At 40.2% G+C, this 23,669-nt stretch overlaps 1 protein-coding gene across 1 annotated transcript; it reads left to right on the top strand.

The window, feature by feature from the left end:
- Window positions 1–524: 524 nt before the first annotated feature.
- RAD50 (RAD50 double strand break repair protein) lies at window positions 525–20,986 on the top strand. The gene is made up of 26 exons (XM_068408882.1): window positions 525–582; window positions 1,599–1,778; window positions 2,186–2,269; window positions 2,498–2,649; window positions 3,252–3,437; window positions 3,588–3,792; window positions 4,268–4,396; window positions 4,640–4,805; window positions 5,565–5,758; window positions 6,321–6,527; window positions 6,921–7,103; window positions 7,450–7,607; window positions 8,501–8,676; window positions 9,229–9,466; window positions 9,978–10,167; window positions 11,009–11,135; window positions 11,378–11,571; window positions 11,870–11,980; window positions 12,550–12,642; window positions 12,723–12,836; window positions 13,542–13,669; window positions 14,466–14,690; window positions 17,952–18,037; window positions 18,284–18,426; window positions 20,040–20,173; window positions 20,524–20,986. The coding sequence occupies exons 2-26, from the start codon at window positions 1,650–1,652 to the stop codon at window positions 20,708–20,710; spliced, it is 3,939 nt and encodes a 1,312-aa protein (XP_068264983.1). The 5' UTR covers window positions 525–582; window positions 1,599–1,649; the 3' UTR covers window positions 20,711–20,986.
- The last annotated feature ends 2,683 nt before the right edge of the window (window positions 20,987–23,669 follow it).

Here is a 23,669-nt window from a genome sequence, read left to right as displayed (position 1 = left end):
TACAATTGTTTTGTGTTTTTTGATAAAAGTGCTAAGGGCTTCTCAGCTGGGGGAGTAGGGAACGGGGAATTGCTGGGTGCCACTGGGGGTCCCCAGGACGGGGCAGGCGGGAGAGGTTGGGAGAGAGGAGAGGGGCTGGGGGATAAAGGAGAGCAGCCATGAGGATGAGAGAGGGGCTGAGGGATGAGAGAGGGGCTGGGGAATAAAGGAGAGCGGCCGAGGGGATGAGAGAGGGGCTGAGGGATGAGAGAGGGGCTGGGGGATAAAGGAGAGCAGCCATGGGGATGACAGAAGGGCTGGAGGAGGAGGAGAGCGGCCATGGGGATGACGAGAGGGGCCGTGGGGATGAGGAGAGCGGCCCCGGGAAGAGCTGGAGCGGGGTTTCCTCGTCGTTGCCCCCTTTCCCCCCTCGCCCCACACGCCAAGAAGGCGGGCGGAGACCGTGGGGACGCAGCCGGGCCTATCCGCGGGCCGCCGGCCTCGGCGGGGGCGGGCGCCCGGGCGGGGCCCGCCATTGCCGGGGCGGGGCGGTGGCGGCCGCGGTGGCTGCCGGGAGGCGCGGGACGGCGGCGGCGAGCGGAGGTGACCGGGCTGGGGAGCGGGGAGGCGGCGGGTGCGGGGGGCAGCGGCGGGGAGGGGAAGGGCCGGGCCGCCTCCGCCGCGGCGGTGCCATCGCCTCTCCTGGAAAATGTCCACCCCCGCTGCAGCGCGGGGCTCCGGGTGGGAAACTCCCGCTGCCCACCTCTGCCCCGGCAGCGGGGTTTCGCCAGGAAATGCCCTTCCCCGCCCGGTCCCCCCGCCGCTGCCGCCTGCCTCCGACCGCAGCGGTGGCCGGGCAGGGCCGAGCCCCCCTGGGCCTCCCCAGAGGCGGCCCGGGAGGCGCCTGGGCTCGGCCCTGCGCGGGGGAGGGTGGAGGGAGAGCCCTGAGCGGGAGCGCGCTGAGCAACGCGCTTTCGGCCGTGTGAAACACACCTGAAATACACACACGTGCGATTGAAATGTACGTGTTTACCGTGGGTCGGTAACGGGCCCAAGGCCGTGGGTTGCCCCACGGGGAGAGGGGCTGCCCCAGCCGCGCACAGGCCGCGGGCCCGGCGGGGGCCTCGGGGGGCTCCTGCTCTTTGTGTCCCCCTCAGGTCAGGCCAGAGGCAGTGCTGGGTGCCCCCTGCAAAGCTGGCTGCGGCCCTGTGAGAAACAGGGGCAGGAGCGAAGCTGGGGCAGTGCTGGGTGTTGCAGTACAAGAGAAAAGGAAATAATATTGGTGCCTCTGTTGTGTTTGGGGCGTTCTGAAAGCACGCGCGTGGGTTTTGTGAAGTGGAATAAAGTGCGTTTCTCACATCCTTCAAGGGCTATTTTTGTCTGTTGCTTTTTGATTTCATGATAAATAGTATGGCAGTTCTCTTGGAGCTGATTAGCTTCTCAGTTTAAAACTGAGTTTTGCCTTCGTATGTTCTGTGCCTTGAGCCATAACTGAAGAGCCTCAGCCATGTTTTTAAAGATGTTCAAAATATTTAGTCCTTGTATAGATGTGTTGTCAGCTCTCAGTGATATGCTGTGATTTTTGCCTTCTAGATTTTTCACGAAGCTTTATTTTACAGGATTTATAGAGTTTACACTTCTGACTTTGGAAGAGAAGAAGCTCTGCAGAAATGTCGAAGATTGAGAAAATGAGTATCCTTGGAGTGAGGAGTTTTGGGGTAGAGGATAAAGACAAACAAATTATCACTTTCTTTAGTCCGCTAACTATTTTGGTGGGACCAAATGGTGCAGGAAAAACGGTAAGGCTTACTCTGTGTTTGGTTTTGAACTGTAAGTAGCTCTGAAAGGCCTCAAAATATGAATAATGATCTCTACAGAAAGGTATTAATAACATTGCAAAAATCTTGCTGGTTACTGTAAATATTGTGGTGTTCAGCATTACTAGAGATCTGCTTTCACACCTGGATTTTGCAGAGCACTGATTGATATTTTACATAGGAAGCTGATCCAGATCCTGATTAAAACTGATTTTGCAAAGTACCATGTTCTCATTATACTCAAAAAATAAAATGTTATTCTTATTTCTCTCTCCTCGCATATTTAACTTATTTGTAAATATTTGAGCTTTTACGGTGTTTTTGCCTGTAGTCCGTCTTGTTTACTCTAAATTGCCATTGTAACTATATACTTATTTCTGTTTTCTTAGACTATCATTGAATGTCTTAAATATATATCCACTGGAGATTTTCCTCCTGGCACCAAAGGAAACTCATTTGTTCACGATCCAAAGGTAAAAGTCATAGTGACTAGATTTAATATGTGTTTACTCCTAAGTCAAATACTTAATTGCACTCAGGGTAGTGATGAAAACAGGGATGCTAAAGCTCTAGGCAGACATGAGCTGACGTGTTGTTTCAGGAAAAACAAAGAGCTGGGGGAGATGAGAGCTGGGAAGGCACGTATTCATTTGGATGTTGAGAAGAATTTCCTTTATTCAGTTTTTTTGTTTCTACTAAAGGTTGCCAATGAAACAGATGTTAGAGCTCAGATTCGATTACAGTTTCGAGATGTAAACGGAGAGCTCGTAGCTGTCCAGCGATCCATGGTCTGTACCCAGAAAGGCAAGAAAACGGAATTTAAAACACTTGAAGGTGTCATTACTAGGACAAAGTAAGTTTTTTTCCTTACTGTGGCATGAAGATTGGTTTGGGGTTTGTGTACTTTTACATACAAGACAAGAGAGAACTTCATAATGTATTCCTTCATGTAGCTACCAGTGGTCTTAGATTAAAACTATGTAGTTTCATCACTTTGTTAGTTGATTCAAAAATTCTACATTTCATAGCCACTACTTTAAGAACTGCTTATATCTGTTAACTTGCATTTATTAGAAAATTGTATTAATAATGATACGGTTTAAAAGTAGCATTGTGTGGAGTATGTAGGCTTTACTTTAGCACCATTTTCAGTTTCAGATCATTGTTGGCCCCTGTTTTAACTCTTAGCTCCACTATTTAAGACATGTATTCACTTAATTCAAGATAGTTTTTGCTCCCTCTGGTGGTTCTGTGTAGTTTTAGAACATGTAATAGTCTTGACTGCAAAGTACTGACAGTGTTACATGCAGTGCTGAACATGGTAATTATATGCTTAAAAATTGTTGCTCATTAAGTTTTTGCATCAGTACATTACAATGAGATTAGACTTAAAAATGCAGTTTAATTTTTTTGCTAGGAACTTCTTTGTGGATTTTCTTTATCTGTGCTACGCAGGCATGGTGAGAAGGTCAGCCTGAGTTCCAAGTGTGCAGAAATCGATCGAGAGATGATCAGTGCCCTCGGTGTTTCCAAATCGGTGATTAACAACGTCATTTTCTGCCACCAAGAAGAATCCAACTGGCCGTTAAGTGAAGGGAAGGCCCTGAAACAAAAATTTGATGAGATCTTTTCAGCAACAAGGTTTTTCTCTTTACTGTAATTGAATAGAAACTAAGTAAGAAAATGTCTTCTCTAATAATGTAGGTGTTAATGAAAATGTCTTGAGGCGTTGTTTTTTATGTCAGTATTGCTATATTGCCAATAGGATCTGAAATCTTGTCTTTTTTAAAGGTATATTAAAGCACTCGAAACTCTCCGTCAGGTACGACTGAAACAAAGCTTGAAAGTAAAGGAGTGTCAGACAGAACTGAAATATCTAAAACAGAACAAAGAAAAAGCACAGGAAATCCAGGATCATCTTAGCAATAGAGAGGCTCAACTGGCAGCTTCTAAGGAGAATGTAAAATCAATTGAGAGTCAACTTGATCCTCTAAAGGTAATTTGCATGACAATTATGTTAAGACTTTAATACAAAACAATACATAAGTAATAAAGAACACAGAAAAACATGAAAGCTGGATGAATTTCTTGATTAAAATCTTGAATTTTTGCGTTGTGTCATGTAGTCCTCTGCTCTGAAGCAGAATTGAGCATACCTCAAGAAACCTGGTGGATGCTGGTCTAATCTGTGAACAGTTGGTGGAGGTTTAAGAACAGAGTTTGTGAAATTCCTGTAGCGCCATTGCTTTTTTGTAGCTTAATTTAAAAATCTCTCCAATTTAGCTGGTAACAAAAACTATTATAAGCTGTAACTAAAAAACTAAACTAAAACTTAAAAAACCCCTATTTTTAAAAAATACTTTATAAAGCTGAGGGCTTTGCACTTAGACTAACTATAGTGTATAGAACAGTTGATTATGGGATTCATAAGCTGGTGAGATATTTTACTGACAGCATTCTTTTCTTTGCAGAGTTCTCTGGCGGAAGTTGAACAGAATCTCATAAAAGTCATGAGGCTGGATAACGACGTAAAAGCCCTGGAGAGCAGGAGGAAGCAGATGGAGAAAGACAATCAAGATTTGCAACAGAAGATGGAAAAGGTTGCCTTTTAAATTCCATGCTGCCATCCTTTCTGCTGAAGAATCAGTCTGTCATTTGCTACCCAGTGTGTGTCTTAGTATATACCCAGTGTGTGTCAGTATGGAAATTCTATATGGGAGGTGTTTATCTCTTATTTCTTGAGTTCTGTTATGGTAAAAGCTATACTTTTTTAAAACAGTTTTAATTGCCTTATACATGTAGTTAATACATAATAAAGTTAGCTTTTTGTATTTGGTGTACAGGTTTTTCAAGGAACAGATGAACAACTAAGGGATAGGTACCAGAACCACCAGAGAACCGTGAAGGAGAAGGAGAAGAGATTATCAGACTGTAAGCGTGAATTAGATAGAGCCTCTAAAGAATGCCAGAGATTTAACAGTGAGAAATCAGAACTGCTCATTGAACGAGGTATTTTAGACTTCATCTATAACTTTGTGCTTCTTTTTAAATGTCATTAAGATCTGAAATGGAACTACTGATAAGAATTGAAGGGATTTGAACAGGACAAAACCCCTAAAATGTGTATGAGTTTGAGGTCAGCTGCATGGGATGGTGTTGAGACTCTCACGGGTGGACAGGTCTTAGCATTCTTCTGGAGTTTCTGATGTGCACTTGTTTCGAGGTCTAATTACAACACATAGGACCTTTGTTCTTAATTTCTTTATAAAAATACTCAAAATAGTTAATTTATGGTGGTATGGAACAGTATCAGTCTAGCAGTTTACAACACAGTTGTTTTCACTGTCTGAGCTTGTACTTTCTTTAGGTGATGGAAAAGTCTGCTAACCAGATGTGATTGGGTGAGTGTGGTTTAACCAAGAAAAACGTGAAAGCTGAATGCTTGGCATTCTCAGTGTCTCAGGTGGGGGCTGGGGACTAGTCAGAGGGCTTTAGGATAATATTCTTTCATATAATGTGTATTTTGTTGATGGACTATGGGAATTTCAGTAAAGCTGTAGTAGCTGAGACACAGAATATATCCTTACGTAAAATACGTTTGGGCTTTGTTTGTTTATCAGAATAATATTTTTAGTATTTTAAGAGGCTTTCTTTTAAATTACTTCAGTTTCAAAGGTTTTAAGAGAATAGCTGCAACTGACTTTGAATCCTAAATGTACCTTCTGCCTCAGTTTTTGAGCGTTTACGTCACGTTTTCTTTTTGTGAAGGTCGTCTTCAACTGGAAGCGGATCGTCACCAAGAGCACATCACAACAAGGGATTCATTAATTCAGTCTTTGGCAGCACAGCTGGAATTAGATGGTTTTGAGCGAGCACCTTTTAATGAAAGGCACATTACCAGTTTTCACAGGCTGCTGAAGGAGAGACAGGAACGAGATACAGAAGCTGCAAATCATTTAATGGTAAGAATTTTGTTGGTTTAATAGTGTAGTTAGTATTGGTTCTTAGGATGTTATTGGTCCGTATGTGTCCTCATGGTGCTGGGAGGAAGAGGAAGAATGTTGTGGGGGAAAAACTGAAGCCTTTTTTTTTTCTTCTAGAATTCTTTATTATGGGTTGCCTGAATCTTTCCATGGAAGTTAGTTTTGGAACTAAGAGTGGTTATCCAGTGATCTGAATTGCCAAAGCTGTTGAACAGGCAATTCTTCAGATAGGTTGTTCTCAGCAGCCCTCTCATGGTGGTGGATCACTGACAAGCTAAAAAAGAAGAATTAGGGGCAACTGGTTTAAAAATAAGCAACTTTTTGTTGAAGTCATTTTCAGACTGGAGTTGCTCTCACAGAACACTACTAGTATGATGTTTCAATAGGAAAATACATTTCAGCAGAAATTTTTTGACAAGTTCTAGTTATCTAAGTATTTCAGTGTCTTGTATTACAGTGGTGACTATTTGCAACTGAAGTGTTCTTTAAATGTTGCTTTCCTATGAAAAAAATGATGAGTGTTATTGCTGACTTCTTTCAGAGAGAATTTGAACGAAAAGAAGCAATGAAACAAAATCAGATAGATGAAATAAGAGACAAGAAAACTGGATTAGAAAGAACCATTGACCTGAAATCAGACATTCAAAATAAGAAACAAGTTGAGCTGAAGAATGTAAAATATGAATTGCAGCAGTTGGAGGGGTTTTCAGACAGAATTCTGGAGCTGGATCAGGAGATTGACAAGACAGTAAGTTAATGTAATTGGAAACTTTGTGGAAGTTTGAAATAAAAAATTCTGAATGTAATATACAATAGATGCTAAAATACAACGAATCAAACTAAATATGAGTGAGCTTCCTGAAGCTAAATCATGTGGTTATGGCTTATGGTAAAAGCATGAGTAACTTGGGGCATGCTACATTTCAGGACAGTGCATCCAGTATCTGCTTTGCTTTCGTCATACCAACATCACAGCCTTTGTCCTTTTGCATCTGTTCTTTACTAATCTTCTAAGTGTCATTCTTGTCACAGCTAATGATACTGCTGCTGGGCAGCTTAAGAGCTTTCTTGTTTCCTTTAGTTAGAACTTCATTGATTAGTGTAATTGTTTAAGTCTTCTGGGCTTTTATTTTTTGTTTAGGAACATGAGCTGGAGAAGGCTGAGAAGAACAGCAAGGTAGAAACACTGGAACTGGAAGTAAAAACTCTGCAAAATGAGAAAATAAACCTGGACAAAGCTCTTCGGAAGCTGGATCAAGAGATGGAACTGTTGAATCTACAAACCACGACAATTACCCAAATGGAGATGCTGAAGAAAGACAAAGTAATTTTTCTATCATCATCTCATAAGAGAGGGGCAAGAAATTAAAACAGTCCCTTCTCCAGAGAAGGAGACTCCCCACCCTCCCTGGGCAGCCTGTGCCAGGGCTCTGTCACCCTCAAAGTAAAGAAGTTTTTCCTCATATTCAGATGGAACTTCCCATGTTTCAGTTTGTGCCCATTGCCCCTTGTCCTGTCACTGGGCACCACTGAGAAGAGTCTGGTGTTTATCAACAGTCATCTGTAAAGCTTCTGCCTGACTTCATAGAAGCCCCTAATTCCATGAACTCATTGAGTGACATAAACTTGAAGATATGAAAAAATTAATTTAAAATGCTTTATTTCCCCAGGCAGACAAGGAAGAGCAGATTAGAAAAGTAAAATCAAGACATTCTGATGAACTGACATCTCTGCTGGGATACTTTCCGAATAAAAATCAACTTGAGGACTGGCTTCACGGTAAAAATAGAAAGATTAATCAGACAAGGGATAATCTTGCTGGCCTTAAGTAGGTATTAATTTAATTGATTATGTCTCCATAAGTATTTATGTAATTATGAATTTAAACGTTGGAATGTTTAATACGCTTAACATACTTGTTGCTTTAATTCATTATTGTTTATTTAGGTATCTGCAAGATCAAAGCATCCTGCAGAATTTATGTAATCTATAGCTGCTACAGCTTGTGCTAGTTAATAAAATCACAACATTTGTAGGATGTCAAAGGCAGCACTGAAAGCAGATAACATTGTTCTGGAATGGCCTTAATTGTTTATACTAATCCTAGCTGAATGAATGTGCTTGGTGTGGGGGGAATTGCTGGTCTTCTGACTTTCCTGTAAGTCACAGAGTGGATTGTGGCTATATCATGAGTTCATGTGTGATTACCTGTTCCTGATTTAATTTGATTATATAAAACAATTTGTTAGAGTAGGTAACATCAGCACACTACGCAACGATACACATTAAACTTCCACGAAACAAAAAACCCCAAGATTTTAAGTATAAGAATATTGTGTAACTCAAAAATATGGAACATGGGTAGAAGGATGCTAATATCCTTTGCTTAAGAGGTTCAAGGATATCTCATAAGCAATAATTGCAGTAGGGGGAAAAAGTTGATATTGTATTATTCTAGAAAGTTTTGTGTGGCTTTGTCATTAAAAATTAGTTTCTCATCATTAAGCATCTAGAAAACAAAGGGGAATTAAAATGAAACACTTTATGCTGTACTTAGATTAAGAAAAAATTGATGCTATAAACTTCCTTAAAAATATTGAAGAACTGGTGAACAGCTCTGTAACTTCAATTTCAGATCAACTTCCCATGTGTTTGTTTTTGCTTAAAACACTTTGAAATCTTCAGGTTTTTGTAATAAAAGAGTTTGTGTTGATGTTTCAGCAAACGGCTGGCGTCAGTAGAATACCATAAAACTTATGTCAGTAACGAGCTAAGAAAAAAAGAAGCGCAGTTGTCTCTTCATGAAGCAAAACTTTTTGATGTTTGTGGAAGCCAAGATTTTGACAGTGATCTGAACAAACTTCAAGATGATATTGAAAAATGTTCAAAACAGCGAGGTAAATTCATATACAGCTCTACTTTTTTTCCCTATAAAGCTTGTTATCTTTACTACTATTTCTGTTAAGCAGGATCAGTTGTTTTAATTCTTTCAGTTAATTCTCTTATGTATAACTGAAGTATCTGCTTTGGATTACTGTGTGTGTAGCTCATGACCTTCTCAAAGCTGAGGAAATGTTTGAGTGCTTGGATCTACCAGGTGTGAAGACAAGCACAGAACCAGCCATTGGGTTTGGGTTTGGTCCATAGGGTCTTACTACTAACTGAAAGAAAGTGATTTCTGGGGGAAGTCCTCACTTCCACTGTTAATTACAGAGGGGTGAGCATGGTTTAACAAAAGAGACTTGTAGAATAATTCAGGTTGATGAGGACTTCAGGAGCAACCTGCTGAAAGCAGGGCCAGCGTTGAATTCAGACCAGGTCACTGAGGGCCATTTCAGTTTCCTACATTTGTAATTTTGTTGTTACAATTTTATTTATGGTAAATGTTTAGATGTGATTATGCACTGTTTATATTTTTACATGAAGTCTTTTGTTTCTTTTTAAACCAGCTGTGCTTGCTGGAGCCACTGCAGTTTATTCACAGTTCATTACACAACTGACAGAGGAGAACCAGGCGTGTTGTCCAGTTTGTCAAAGAGGTTTTCAAACAGAGGCCGAACTGCAAGATGTAATTAGTGATCTGCAGTCTAAGCTGCGCCTTGCTCCAGACAAATTGAAGTCAACAGAGACTGAGCTTAAAAGAAAAGAGAAAAAACGTGATGAAATGATGAGTCTTAAACCACTTAGGTAAAGTACTTAAACCATATTGTTGCAAGCTGTTTTCTTTCAAATGCTTGGGGTTTTGATTATTAAAAATCATATAGACATCAAGGAAGCTTTATTTTAGGGCTAGTTAATTCATTCAAAAATCTCATCATTGAGATAAATATTTTGCAGACTGTTGTTCTGTGAGAGTTTGGAGAATACGTTAGAGGGTAGAGCTTTCCTTCACAAGAGGGCACTCTTGTACAGTGGATTTAGACCTGCTCATGAGAATTTGCTGTCACTAAGTTAAAAACCAAAAGAGATTTTGTTTGCTTGTTTGTTTCATCTCATCTGTCTAAAATGAGGGGTGTATTACCTTAGCTGGGTATAGAACATAAGCTTAATCAAACCTGGGCAAGGTTAAGGGGATACTATTTTGGCTAAATTTAGTCTTCCACTATTAAATAATACCACAGATTTTGTGATCTTGAATGTCTGGAATTTATGCTGCTGTTTTTGACAGTGGAAATTTTACGGATTTGTTTTATTTAAGGCAAACTGTAGTTGAACTCCAAGATAGGGACATACCAGACTTGAGGAACAAGATCCAGAATGCAAACAGGGATCTAACAGGCCTGAAGGGTGAGATAGAAGAACAGGAATCGCTCTTGCAGACAGCTTTGTCTGAGGAGGAAGGTGCCAAGGCGCGTTTACAGGATATAACGCTAATGGAAAGGTACCAGGTATGCTTTGGTGATTTCTTTTAATATATGAAATGATACTCGCTAGCATTTAAATATGTAGTTAGTCAATAATATGACAAAACTTTGATATCTTAAGACTTCTCAAGCAAAGTAAAAATATGTAATGATTTTTGCTTTTGAGGACCACAGAGTCCCTTGGGTTCTGATTCAATTCTGTGCTATAGTAACTGGGAAAAGAGGTGTAATCCAGAATTTGAGCGTGACCACAAGTACACCAAAGTGTTTCTCAGTCCTCATAGTCGTTGTAGTTCAGTGTACTCTCGGCATCTACTCCATGTACTTTCTGAAATCTTGTCACATGCTTCCATGTTCTGTGCTATGGTAAAGGAGAATGGATATCCTACACTTTTTATTATTCTGACGTAGGAGACTGTTTTGAACAGTCTTCATGCCTTTATTACCAACACAAAATCTTTGCTCAACTGAGAATCACGAGAGGGGTCACTTATGTAGAGAACCTGGGGCCAGGCAAAGGACTGAGAGCATTTCACAGGTGGGAGGTGGCAGCAGCTCCTGAGGCTCCAGTGGCTCTGTTGTCCCAGAGACAGGTAGCACATGTAACTGTTCTGAGGTAGCCTGGGGATGTCAAAAACCCATCCATCTGTATCTGATTTCCTCTCACAGTTAGGAATTCCAGTTTCTAGCACCCTGTAGGCTGACATAACCTTAACTGCTAGTGATGTGACATTGCTTCAGCAGAGGAGATAAGTTTCAAGGTCTTGAGTCGTGTGCCTTAAGCCCAAAGCTTGTTCTTGTGTGACAAAGATAAAAAATACATTGTTGAACACTGATACAATAGTACTTTTCCTTGTACTTTCAGACTGATATTAGGGATGTTGAACGAAAAATTGCTCAGCAGGAGGCTAAGCTGCTAGGGGTCGACTTAAGTAGAACTGTTCTACAAGTAAGCCAGGAAAAACAAGAGAAAAAGCACTTGTGGGATACAGGTAGGTCATACAAAACTGGTATTTCATTTTTATGTTGAAAATAATGTTCTAAATTTGCTGCCATTAAGAATGTAAACTTTAGTTTACTTATTTTACATTCTGAAATAACTATATTCTAATAGTCTGTTGGTTTGATTTTTTGGGGGTCATACTAGCTTAATGTAGAGTTAAATTTTCATAAAGAAGACAATGTGTTTTTAATAAGATTGCCTGTTGCACTGTGTGTTTGTTTTGATCTGCAGTTACTGGTAAAATTGAGTTAAATCAAAAACTCAAGCAAGACCAGCAAAATCAGATTCAGCAGCTGAAGAGTACAGTTAATGAGCTTAAAGCAGAGAAGCTTCAGATTTCCAGCAGCATGCAGCGTCGTCGGCAACTGGAGGAACAAACAGTGGAATTAACCACTGAGGTTCAGTCCTTATGCAGAGAGATCAAGGTAGGAAATACTCTTCTTTGCCCAGGGCTTTGTTGTCCTGGCAAAAAACCAGTCTTGTTATATTTAACATTGTCTGTAATCCTAGCAAATAAGATGTATTTTTAAATGTTTGTCCTGTTCTGCTATTGCGTATCTTTGGGAATTTCCAGAACTTTATTAATACGTATTTTTACATATTTTTTTTTTAACACACCCCCAAAAAGAAGTAGTAACCAAATGACTTTTTTTACCACTTGAAAAATTGTTGATCTTTAACAGAATGAGAAAATAAAAAGGACTTTCTCCGACTACTTTTCAGGAAGCAAAAGAACAGGTATTTCCTTTGGATACAACTTTAGAAAAACTGCAGCAGGAGAAGGAGGATCTAATGAATAAAAGGACTGCAAGTAATAAAGAAACACAAGAGAAGGTTTGTTTGCTTTTGACATAGCTGAGAGAGAGGATTATATATTGTTTTTCAGGCATGGATGGAAGCCATGGTAATGAGTTTGCTTTTAGGAAACAGCAGTGACTTCAGCAAATGCTTTAGATGGGCACAACTTTTAGGGAAGAAAAAGATCACAACCGAGTCAGGAGATGAACTCAATTGTAATTAACCTTTGACAGTCTTGTCAAAAAGCTTCTAGGGACATTTGGCAATATTTAGTGACCAGTGGTATTAAAAGCCCTTCCCAGTAGATCCAAGAGAAATAGCAAGGATGACTGTAACCTGTCCTTGCCAAGAGACAGACCTGTTTTTCTCAGGTGAGGTGGCCCTCCTGTGCAAGATGAGTGGTTTACCATTGTTTTGGAGAACATTTTCATGGTAATAAGGAACATCTGGATCTCAAAAGCTGAAGGCTTTCTTAGTAAATTAAAGGCAGTTATGATAAGAAATTGTACTTTGACAATAGTGTTATCCAGTATCTAATGTTTGATGCAGAGCATATAGGTTCTTGGACATAAGACTGCATTTCATTTGAAATATTGTCCCTGCAGATAAATGGCATAAAAGAGAAAGTTAAGGATATAAACAAGTACATAAAAGTGATTGAAAACTACGTTCAACAAGGAAGAGAAGACTATAAAAAGGTAACCTAAAAAACAGTCAATAAAAAGTTGACATTAAAAGCACTCTTGTGTTTAAATCATCTACCATTTTATTTCTTTAGCAAAAGGAGTCTGAACTTGATGAAGTGAATTCTCAGTTAGCTGCCTGTGAGAAACAGAAGGAAAAGATAAGTAAAGAGATGGAAACGATTCGACAAGATATTGACACTCAAAAGGTAGATGCATTGTTTTACAGTAAAGTGTATTTTACATAGTTGAAATAATTTCTGGGTTTGGTTTAAGTCTGCCTAGGTCCATAGTGGTGCAAAGTTTGTCTCAAAGTAGATGCATTTTAACAAACTTTTCTCTTTATGATTTTGTGGTATTTCCAAAAGGGTTAAGTCTGTTGGGATAGTACCCAGCATTTTCAAAAGTATCTTTGTGTGGAGAATACCTGCCTTCTGAAGGAAGGTACCAAATCACAGGTGCCAAAAGTTACCAGTTACTCCAGATTTTGTCATGTACTTGAAATTCTTGTGTATATATTTCAAATACTGTTTACATTCTTTATAAGAAAGATATCTTTCCCCGTTCTACCTCACCACTTATTGTCTAACTTGTAGAACTGATATGGGGGACACTGTTAAATCCATCCTAAATTACTTAATTACTGATTAATATTCACATACAGGGTCACTCTTGTGTTCGCCTGCGACAATAAATACTATAAGTATTATTTCACATTGAAATATGAAATAATACTGCTGATTTTCCATTATACCCTATTTCTACCACAAGATACGTTCTCACTGTGATAATTTTTGTTGTTGACTATTACTTTATGCTTGCAGAATGTTTTAGACTTGTGCAGATCTCATACGTTGTAATTGAGCATGGATATACTGAAACATTATGCAACTTCTTGCTTTCTGTGGAGACAGATACAGGAAAGGTGGCTGGAGGATAATCTTACCTTGAGGAAACGGAATGAAGAGCTAAAAGAAGTTGAAGACAATATAAAACACCTTATGAAGGAGATGGGAGAAATGAAAGTCCCGCAAATGAAAAAGTAAGCGTCTTCAAAACAGAACAGCATGTTTTGCACAAGAATTCACTGAATATCTGAATGTAATACAGTGTTTTAAGTGTGTTTCCTGGTCCACCTTTCTCCCCGTTCATGTAGACCACTTCCTCCTTCAAACTCATGTTTGCATATTATCCCTGTGACGACAACATAAATGACAGTGAAATTATGTAGTGCTTCTAGCTAGAAATACATATCTGTGTACATGTGCCCTTATCTGTTCCAATCTAATCCATTTTTAATGACTTCAGCTGTTAAATCCACATTTAAAAAATAATTCATGTCATGGGATGAGAATATTTAGTTTTCATTTCCAGTCTGCTCACTTAGGTCTCAGCAGCAAATCTTATATTTAGTTTAATATTAATTGCTTAGATAATGAACACTTTTGAAAAGGAATTAGCATTATGCTAATTTATTTAGCTTTCTAGAGGTTAGCCAATGAATTCATCTTATTTTGCTCAGTATCCTAATTTAATTCCACCTATGAAATTAATTCTTTTCTACGTTTCTGCATATAGCACTTTGGCATTCGAACTTGATAACTTGTTTCTCCCACTCAGAATAGTAGTTTGAATATGTTCTTAACAAACTTAGAAATATTTTTATTTCAATAATGTCTTAATTTCAGTGATATTAGTACTATAATTTTACCTGTTACAGACTTTATAGGTACAATATGATGAGCTCCTGTCTAACATAAACTCAAAATTAGAACCCTGATTAAAAAATTGGGAAATAGTAACCACAAAAGACTTGTATATCAATTATGGTTTCACAGTGAACAGAAACATTTAGAGGAGAAAATAGAATCTCTGAAAAGAAACCATCATGTTGCACTTGGTCGACAACGTGGATTTGAGGAAGAGATTGTTCGGTTTAAAAAGGAACTTCGAGAGTCACAGTACAAAGATGCAGAGGAAAAATACAGGGAGATGATGATTGTTATGAGAACAACAGAGCTGGTGAACAAAGATCTGGACCTTTATTACAAGGCTCTTGATAAGTAAGTATTGTCATATCAGAGTAATTCTTAAATGTTTTAGGCTGTATTACTCAATAACCTTGATGCAAAAGCAGTTTTCAATTTCAGGCTTCCAAGGGTAGCTTAGAAATAGTAAGTTGATATAGTTCTTTGAGATACATAATTATTTCTCTTTATGAAATCAGGCATTTAAATATTAAGATAACATAGATACACCTTTTTAAGAAAAATTAATGAAAATATACTACAAACTGCACAGGATTGGTAGGATATATAACTTAATGTATATAAAATATACCTGCAGTAAATGCATTGATGGTGATCACTGGAGTTTAATATAGTCATAGATAAGTCCAGTGATCATTATAATTTTATTCCCAATTCTCTGTAGGACCCTTTTTGAGTTATGGTTGACCCATATTTGCAATGCAACAATTCAAGTTGAGAGAGACAATAGTGAGTGAACCCAACACAACACCCATCTGTGCCTTCTGTGCCGAATTCCTGGTGTGAATTGATCTTTTGCTGTGTTGCCTGTGGTGGTTAGAGAATGTCCAGACAATAAACACGTTCAACTTTATTTTTTTTTGTATGAAAACACGTGGAAGATCCAGTGGAGCCACGTGCTGTTCCTCTGACCCTATTTCTCTGTAGCTTTTTTTTCCACCTGAAGGCATTTTTAGGAAGCTTTTGTAAATGTGCCTTCCAAAATTGCTGATGGTTTTCCCTTCTTCCTGTAATTTTTTCTTTTTTTAGGGAAATAAAGGAAAATGTTACAGGATACGCAATAGATAATGGGGAGAATGTGTTTCTTAAAAGTCTGTCTCACGTGTTACCTCAAAATACATACATTCCACAGTACAAGTTTAGGAAAGGTGAAATATGTGTTTATTATTAACCCAGATCTTTCTTGCGTAGTCTCTCATACTACTTTCATTTCTATAGCAGTATATTTTAGCATCTTCTGGTTGTATCTTAACATGAATAAGGTATGCCAGGTAGATTTCTTGTTCCCTATGATCATCTTCTCAGGTAAACAATTGTGTTTTCATTAAAGAATATTAAAATATAGAGGTGTTTTTTCCCCTTTTCCAGCATGGATGGGTTTGTGCTTATATTAGAGGAGGTGAGATCAGAAGAAGCATGTCTTGCATTTGATGGAAAGTGTACTAAACTTTGTGATAGTTTCTGCTTCCTCTGGAAGCTTGTTTTCTAGTCTTGGACTGACTGGCCAAAAATAGCATCTCAAAATTTGTAAACAAATACAAAGTAAAAAATATGGCTCCCTAAAAAACCCTGTATGTTCAATTATACTGATGGGATTGCAGTGAGCTCTTGCAGCTTGATGGACAATGGGAAAGGATCTTTGAATCAATGGATGTGTTTCAGGAAATATGAAGCTGGTGCTCAGTGACAGAAAGATAAATTGAATTTTAGGAACAAAAAAGGGAAAGAGAAACATTTTGGCCGCTGTATAAATTCACAATGCACCCGTGTCTTGACTGTAGTGTGGAATTTTAGTCTCCTGTATTGAAGGGGGTCTAGTAGTGCTGGGAAAAGGAGCGCAGAAAAGTGGTAATGTGGTGAGGGCACAGCATGATGGTCAAGAAGAGAAACTTGCATAGATGAGAACTTCCCAAGTTGAAAAGACAGGTCTCAAGGGTTATTAAACACAGTGGTCTAGAGGAACCCTGTTTTAAGCAGTTTTAATGAGAAAATAAATATGTTTAATGTTAGAATGTAGGCTAATCCTAAATTTACTTTGTGAAGATCTCAATTACTCAGAGTATGTATAATTCCTCCCTTTCAGCTTAAATGGAAATGCATTCCAAGAATTTCCCTTTTAGAACTGAGAACCTTTTTGTGTGGTATCAAATAATCTATTGTTTCTATTTAAGGCCAAACAGGAAGTCAGTCTTGTCATTTCAAGAAGAATAGATAAGCATCACTTATTGGTAATCGTCTGAAAAATCGGTGAGACGAAATGTTAACTCTAATGGCCAGAGATTGAAAACTGTGTAGCTGGGAAAACCAACGTTCTGGGTGTTCTGTGCTATCAATTGATCTTTATTGACTTAATATTTAGAGGTTGGTGATAAATATTGATGAGGAATGCATTCTTTGGTTTAATTTAGTTGAAAACACTGTTGTCTTTCTTCAGACTTAACAAATCCTATTAGAGTTGATACTTCAGTATTCCCAGAGCAGGTGGAAGTAATTCCTGTAAGAGGGGAGGTAGGAAAAGTATCTGTAAAAGACCGTTTCAGAAGTATACTTTATTTCCACCATATTTTTTTGAAAGAAGACACTGGCATAAATTAAGCAAGCTTTTTTTTCATTACAGAGCACTTTTTCTTTAGAAAGCCGAGTTAGAAATATAGCATAGAATCACAGAATCAATGAGGTTGGAAGAGCCCTCTGGGATCATCGAGTCCAACCATTGCCCTGACACCACCATGGCAACTAGACCAGGGCACTAAGTGCCATGTCCAGGCTTTTCTTAAACCCCTCCAGAGATGGTGACTCCACCACCTCCCTGGGCAGCCCCTTCCAATGGCTAATGACCCTTGCTGAGAAGAAATGCTTCCTAACGTCCAACCTGAACCTCCCCTGGCGAAGCTTGAGGCTGTGTCCTGTCCTTTCTTGAATGCTTTCCTAAGGAATCATCTGTTATTGAACTGAAGTCATGTTGATATATTAACCAGGGAAATTAAATTGAAAATTATTAATGACATCCTATGTTACTCTTGCTGCTGAACAGAAAAATAGCTTTAGTCATAATTTATAATTACCCAAACAGATATTATATTGTCAATACAGAATTCTCTGCTCTGAGGAAACTTCTCATGCTCTCCTTTCCTACTGAGACCCAGTTATTTGCCCTGTTGGGGGACTGTGCCAATGAGTAACACTACTGCTGTTTTGGAAGACTTAACATCTGATTCGTTTTCTTGGTGTCAGTCTGAAAATATACCTCACACATAAATTAAAAAGTCAGGTAAACTTGCTCTCCGTTGAGTGACTGACTGGAAATCTTTTTGTCTTCATTACTCTCCTACTTCTTGAGACTGAGCTGTTCGTGAGAGCAGAATTATTTACACAACAGAGTGGGTTTAATCTTTAGATACTTATGAATTCAAAATGAACTAGTACTTATTACATTTTTAGTGAAAGTATTTAGGGAATGGAAAGGGAGCTGCTGCCTTCCTTAAAGCTCCTGTAGCCCATAGCAGTCCATGGCTGCACCTATAACAATTTGCACTTTTTGTTGTTGTTCTTCAGAGCAATAATGACATTTCATAGCATGAAGATGGAAGAAATCAACAAAATAATTCGTGACCTCTGGCGAAGCACCTACAGAGGACAAGGTACATAATTTCTTGTCACCACTATTCTCTCCTTTATTACACATTATGTGGTTAGTTACAGGATAAATAGAGTTAATTTTCATTTTCTGTGTTTTCCAAAGTTAGTTTCCTTGAGACAGGGGAACTGTATGAGTTCAGTTTTGCATATTATACATCTCAGCTCTGTTTAATCCTATGATATTTTTGAAGATTTTTGATAATGTAAAAATTTGATAATGTAAAAATTTGTCTCCTTCCCATTTTCAGATATTGAATATATAGAAATTCGTTCTGATGCAGATGAGAATGTCTCAGCCTCTGATAAAAGAAGAAGTTACAATTATAGAGTAGTAATGATAAAGGGAGATACAGCACTGGATATGCGAGGAAGATGTAGTGCTGGGCAAAAGGTAATGGTGGTTTTTAGTACACAGTAAAGAAGGTTCTGAAAACTGACTCAGGTGAGTGTGAGAGTAACGCGTTCTGAAGTGACCGTGAAGAACAGGTGGCTCCAACTCTAGTTTACAGTTCTGAACAACTTTCCTTCACTGTATCTGGATTTTGCTGTCAGTATGCAATATATGATTCTGAACATCTGCCTCCAAAAGCACCATCTTTACTGAATTTTTGGGTTTTTTAACAGCTGAGGTATGGAAAAAAATCCATCATACTTGTAGCCGTTTGACACTTGGCTTATTGCTTGTGCAGCTTGGGCGACCAAAGCTACCTGCAGTATTACAGCAGGAAGCTCCGGTTCATGTTTAGATGAGCCTTTTCCACTAGACCAAGCAATCTTCCTAAATGCAGAGATAGAAGAAAGGGACGATAATGCAGCTGGGGCTGCTCTTATTTCTTCCTTGCTGGAACACTTTCTACCCATCCTTTGTGCCTGCTGCACTGTAAACAGAAGACCTGGAGAGCTGTCCCTGACACTTAAGGCTCTCTATGCAAGGTGCAGTGACAACCTGACCCAAGGACACTGCAGTTGTGTGAGGGAGATACATTCTCCTTCCTCTTGTGCAGTGGGAGCTGGAGCTTTCTGGGTCCCTTTCCTCTGCAGTAGCTGAAAGGGCTGTGATGGCAATGGATACAGATCTCTGATGTTGAGGAAGGATTGCCATTATCTGAAGTAACAAACTGCCTGTTTCCTTACCTCCAGAGCAGCAATTCCCACCGTGTTGCTGCTCCAGCAGCGTTTCCTTAGCAGCCAGGCCTTTTCCATGACCAGATGGTACAGACAGTAGTAGAAAGTGAAATCAAGGAATGGAACAAAATGATAGACAAGATTTTTAAGTGCATACAGCAGTAGAATCGTGAAAGGATATTTCATGAGAAGATAAATACTGTATTGTTGCATGAATACAAAAAATGCTGTCAAATTAATTCCCACCTGAGTGTAGACGTGTACTTGGTTTTGAAAATTCCATACTAATTTTGGGGGAAATCCAAATCTTCTCATAAAATAGCAGTATAGGCAAAAAATGTATCCTCTCCTAAAGCAGTCTAGGATGTTACGTTAGAGTCCTATGTAAATGAGAGTGAAACTTGTTCACAGTTTCTTAGCTTATATTCTGAGAATTCTTTGATGATGAACTGTGATGCCCGCAGTCGTGATAATTGGAAAGTATTTTTGGCAGCACAGTTTCCATCGAGTGTTCTGTAATTTTCACTAGTTCAGGAGATCTAATAATAATATGATTAGGCATGTTAATAGAAAACTAACATGTAAGGTGGTAAATCCTACTGTCTTCAGTTTTAGTAAGTAGTGGGGAATTCAGTAACTCAAACTTGGTGATACGTGTACAGACTTCCATCATCCCTGCTGCAGCAGGGTGGGGCGTGAACAGAGTGGGGGGGTAATGCAGAGGGTAATTAATTAGTTATTGTCATTTGTGAACTATCAGCACATTGTTGTGTAGACTTTAGTCACGGTTTGTAATGGCATTAGAAATAGCATGTTACATGTAGTTCCTCTATAAACACTTTGAAGAGTGAGATTTTGGTGGTGTTTTTTTTCCCTTAGGTGCTTGCTTCTCTTATTATTCGTCTTGCTCTGGCAGAAACATTCTGTCTCAACTGTGGGATATTGGCACTGGATGAGCCTACGACCAATCTTGATCGAGAAAACATCGAGTCTCTTGCACATGCCTTGGTGGAGTAAGTGATCTCTTCTTGTGCAGCTTAAAGATGGGTATTTTTAAGTGTTGATAGTAGCCAGCAGAAGTGAATTATTTTTTAAGCAGGCATATCTTTGTTGGCATCTGCAAATATACATGCAGAGCAGTGGATTTAGATTCCCTCTGCTTCATCTGGAAAAGGAAAACTTTCTTAAATAATTTGGGGGTTTTTTTATGTGAGTAAAAAGAGTTGCTGATCTGCATTAGGTTGCTTGACAGTCCATGTCATTCATTATCAATAGTTAAATGTGTTTGTGCTATGTATTTACAAGTTGTATAAAACTAGAATGTGATGGAGATAAATAGACACTAAATAATATCTCTTTCTAGGATAATCAAAAGCCGCTCACAACAGCGTAACTTTCAGCTGCTGGTGATAACTCACGATGAGGATTTTGTTGAACTTCTGGGCCGTTCTGAATACGTGGAAACGTTCTACAGGATAAAGAAGAACATTGACCAGTGCTCCGAGATCATGAAGTGCAGTGTCAGCTCCCTGGGCTCCTACGTTCATTAGAATTCCAAGTAATTATGTGTTATAAACTGGCTCAGCTGCCAAACTTGATAGAGCTCAAATGAGTTCCTCTGTATCGTATACTGCGGAAGATTTGTAACAATTTTAGCTAGAATCTGAAACTATTAGACTTTTAAACTTCTTCTTTCTACATATTTCTGTGCCTGGGTTTAATAATCACCATGATTTGGAAGAATTTAAATGAATACAACGCAGTTAACTTTTTAGATGTATTTTACAGTTTAAAAGTGAAAATAAAGTTGTGATGTTCCTTGTGTATGTCCCGGCGGGGAGATCCAGGTGCAGATTCTTTGGAACAGCTGCAGCTCTGTCACTAGAACAGGGTTTGCTCTCCATCACTGCATTAGGGCAAGTTCAGGATTGGTTTGTAGCTCTCTAGTCAAGGCGTGATCATAGCTACACACCTAGTCTGCACAAAATTCACGGGGTTCAAAGAGAACTTTTACTGCTTTCTCTACAAGGTAGCATTACTCTGTCTGTTCAAAGACAGAATCTTCACAAAGTGTAACAGATGGAAAGTCTCATCTCTAGGTGAATGAGTGAATGGATGACAGAAGCTTTGCTTAGTGTCATTCACCTCTCTGCTGTTTTATAATGATGACATTTATGAGAGTTGTTGCATGTTCTGATTCTCCATGAGCTACAATCAAGTTCTGTGAAAATGATCCAAAAATGCCATAGCAAGTTAATTTGCGTGGATGCTGAGCTTCACCTGCACTGTGAGTTCTTCCTGAAGCTCTTTTCCTGGTACAGCAACACCCGATGGCCCTACAGAACAGGGGCAAAGCGGAACCTGCCGCTCAAGAATGACAAGGGAAAGCCAACAGGTAGGGGATGGTTCAAAATGCAAAGGACCTGATCATCACAAGTCCTGAGATCTCAGGCAAGGGTTCAGCAGCAACGTGCCTCGCTGCCTCTCAAGCCACGCAAGCCCTGGGGATGCAATTTCTGGGTCTCTGTTTCTTTGTAACCAAGTAAGGGGGCACCTCGTCCAACCTTGAACTCTGGGTACCGGGTACAAGTCCATAAACAGAAGCTGGACTTACAACCCTTTAAATCCTTGTAGACAGCAGTGATCAGTTGAACCTCCTTAGCAGGCAGCATATGACCAAAGCTCAATTTCAGAAGAATCTTTAAACCACTCTGAAAAGAAACTTAATCTCAGCCACATCAGGACCTTTGTCTTTGGCAAAGACAGGAAAGCCTGGGAATGTCGCACGCTGCTTCCTCCTGCTTTGGGATGCCAGAATCCCGTTATTTCACAGGGCTGAAGAGTGGTTTCCAGAAGCGAGTGAGGACAGGGATGAGTGAGGGCAAACCCCAGAGGTGGAGGAAGGACCTGGGGCTGGTTAAGCACCACGGACAGAGGCAGCCCCAGGCCTTTGCCCATGGGGACGGGGGAGCGTGGCCCTGCCTGCCCCCGGGGGCTGTGCTCTGACTCCTGCCTGGCCCTGCTGAGCCCCTCACCTTAAACCACCCCACCACTTGCTAAAGGGTATGGACTAAAAACACTAAAAAAGAAAACCCAACAGTACCCCAGGTCTGATTCTGCATCTCCATGTTCTTGAACCTTCTACACGGCCAAGGAGTTAAGCGGAGTTGGCAGTAGGTGCCTTCAGGGGTACTGCCAGAAACTGAGCACTTGAAAGGATTATTTCCACCTGAATATTCAGAAACTGCAAGTCACTAGAGTCAGGGTGGCCCCAGCCATCGGGAAACCACTCAAAGATAAGCGAATGAATGGGACTTCCTAGCAATTACGCTTTCACCAGTCCCCTGAAAAAGCAATTAACACCAAAGGGGGTGCGGGGGGAGGAAGAGAAGGCAAAGGAAAATGCTACTAACATGCATTACGTTTGCAGTTTTAAATGAGAAGCTTCACTGACTCTAGTACTACTTCCTGAAGGGGAATTTTCTTAAAGATATAATCAACAGAAAAGAAATGACTGAATTTTCAAATTTTCCTGTACTACCTCTTTATTTTAGCGTGACACATACATCCCAGCTCATGAAGAATTGCATTATCTTCAGAAGGAACTCCCCAGCCTTCGTGAATTCTGTGCTTTCCCCCCCCCCCCCAAGTTAAAGCCATGGTTTGTAAATCCTCTTTAAAGTCCTTTGGGCACATTTTTGCCTAAATCAGCCCTTCTCTCTTCCCTAGCTACAAAGTTTATCCACACACACACTCTGGGGATTAAACTTTTTGACAGAACTCGGAAAAAATACAGAAACTAAGCTCTCCTGTGTCGTGTCAGTATTAGAATGACAAAAAATAATCCACGTAGTGATTTTTTTTTCACACCTTTGAATAATCCGTGGGCTCCTCTATAGCTAACAGCGTGGAAAAGAGACTCCACCAGCCCCATGGTTCTGCTGTGGACTGGGAAACAAAATGTGGTCGTGTGAATCAAGCGTAGGAGGAACTTTAAACACTTTCATGATGTTCTGCAGCTCGTGGGCACCTTGGGGAGAGTGAGGACAGCAGCGGGCCCCGGCCATGGCGCGGGGTCAGCTGCCGCCTCCCGCTGCACCCCCAGGAAGCAGGGGCAGCGGCTGATGGGTGCGCTCAGCCGCCCCCAGCACCACGTCAAGGGGATCCCTGCCTCGCTGTGGCTTCCTGCCCCGACGCCCGGGTGATGGCCGCGGAGCTGCTGCACGGCAGCTAGGGCTCAGCCTCCTCTCCAGCCTCGTCCTGCGGGTGGGGTATCAGGGGAAGGGGTTGTTGCCCTTGCTGACATACGTGATGCTGCACAAGGTCACGCCGTCTATAGCACAGAACCAAGCAGGGGCACTTTAAGGCAAGTGAGGCACAGATTTATCGCGGTAACTCGTTGGGCAGGTGACAAAGCAGTGCAGAAACTGGCTCTCCGCTTGCCATCGCGGTTGGAGCTGAGGCAGAGTTCCAGTGTGGGAGAGCGGCTCCGCAGCACCCAGCCTCGAC

The sequence above is a fragment of the Nyctibius grandis genome, chromosome 10, assembly GCF_013368605.1.
Source record: "Nyctibius grandis isolate bNycGra1 chromosome 10, bNycGra1.pri, whole genome shotgun sequence".
NCBI classification, from domain to species: Eukaryota; Metazoa; Chordata; class Aves; order Nyctibiiformes; family Nyctibiidae; genus Nyctibius; species Nyctibius grandis.
The sequence above is the reverse complement of the archived record's forward strand: the minus strand, read 5'-3'. Positions and strand labels throughout refer to the sequence as shown.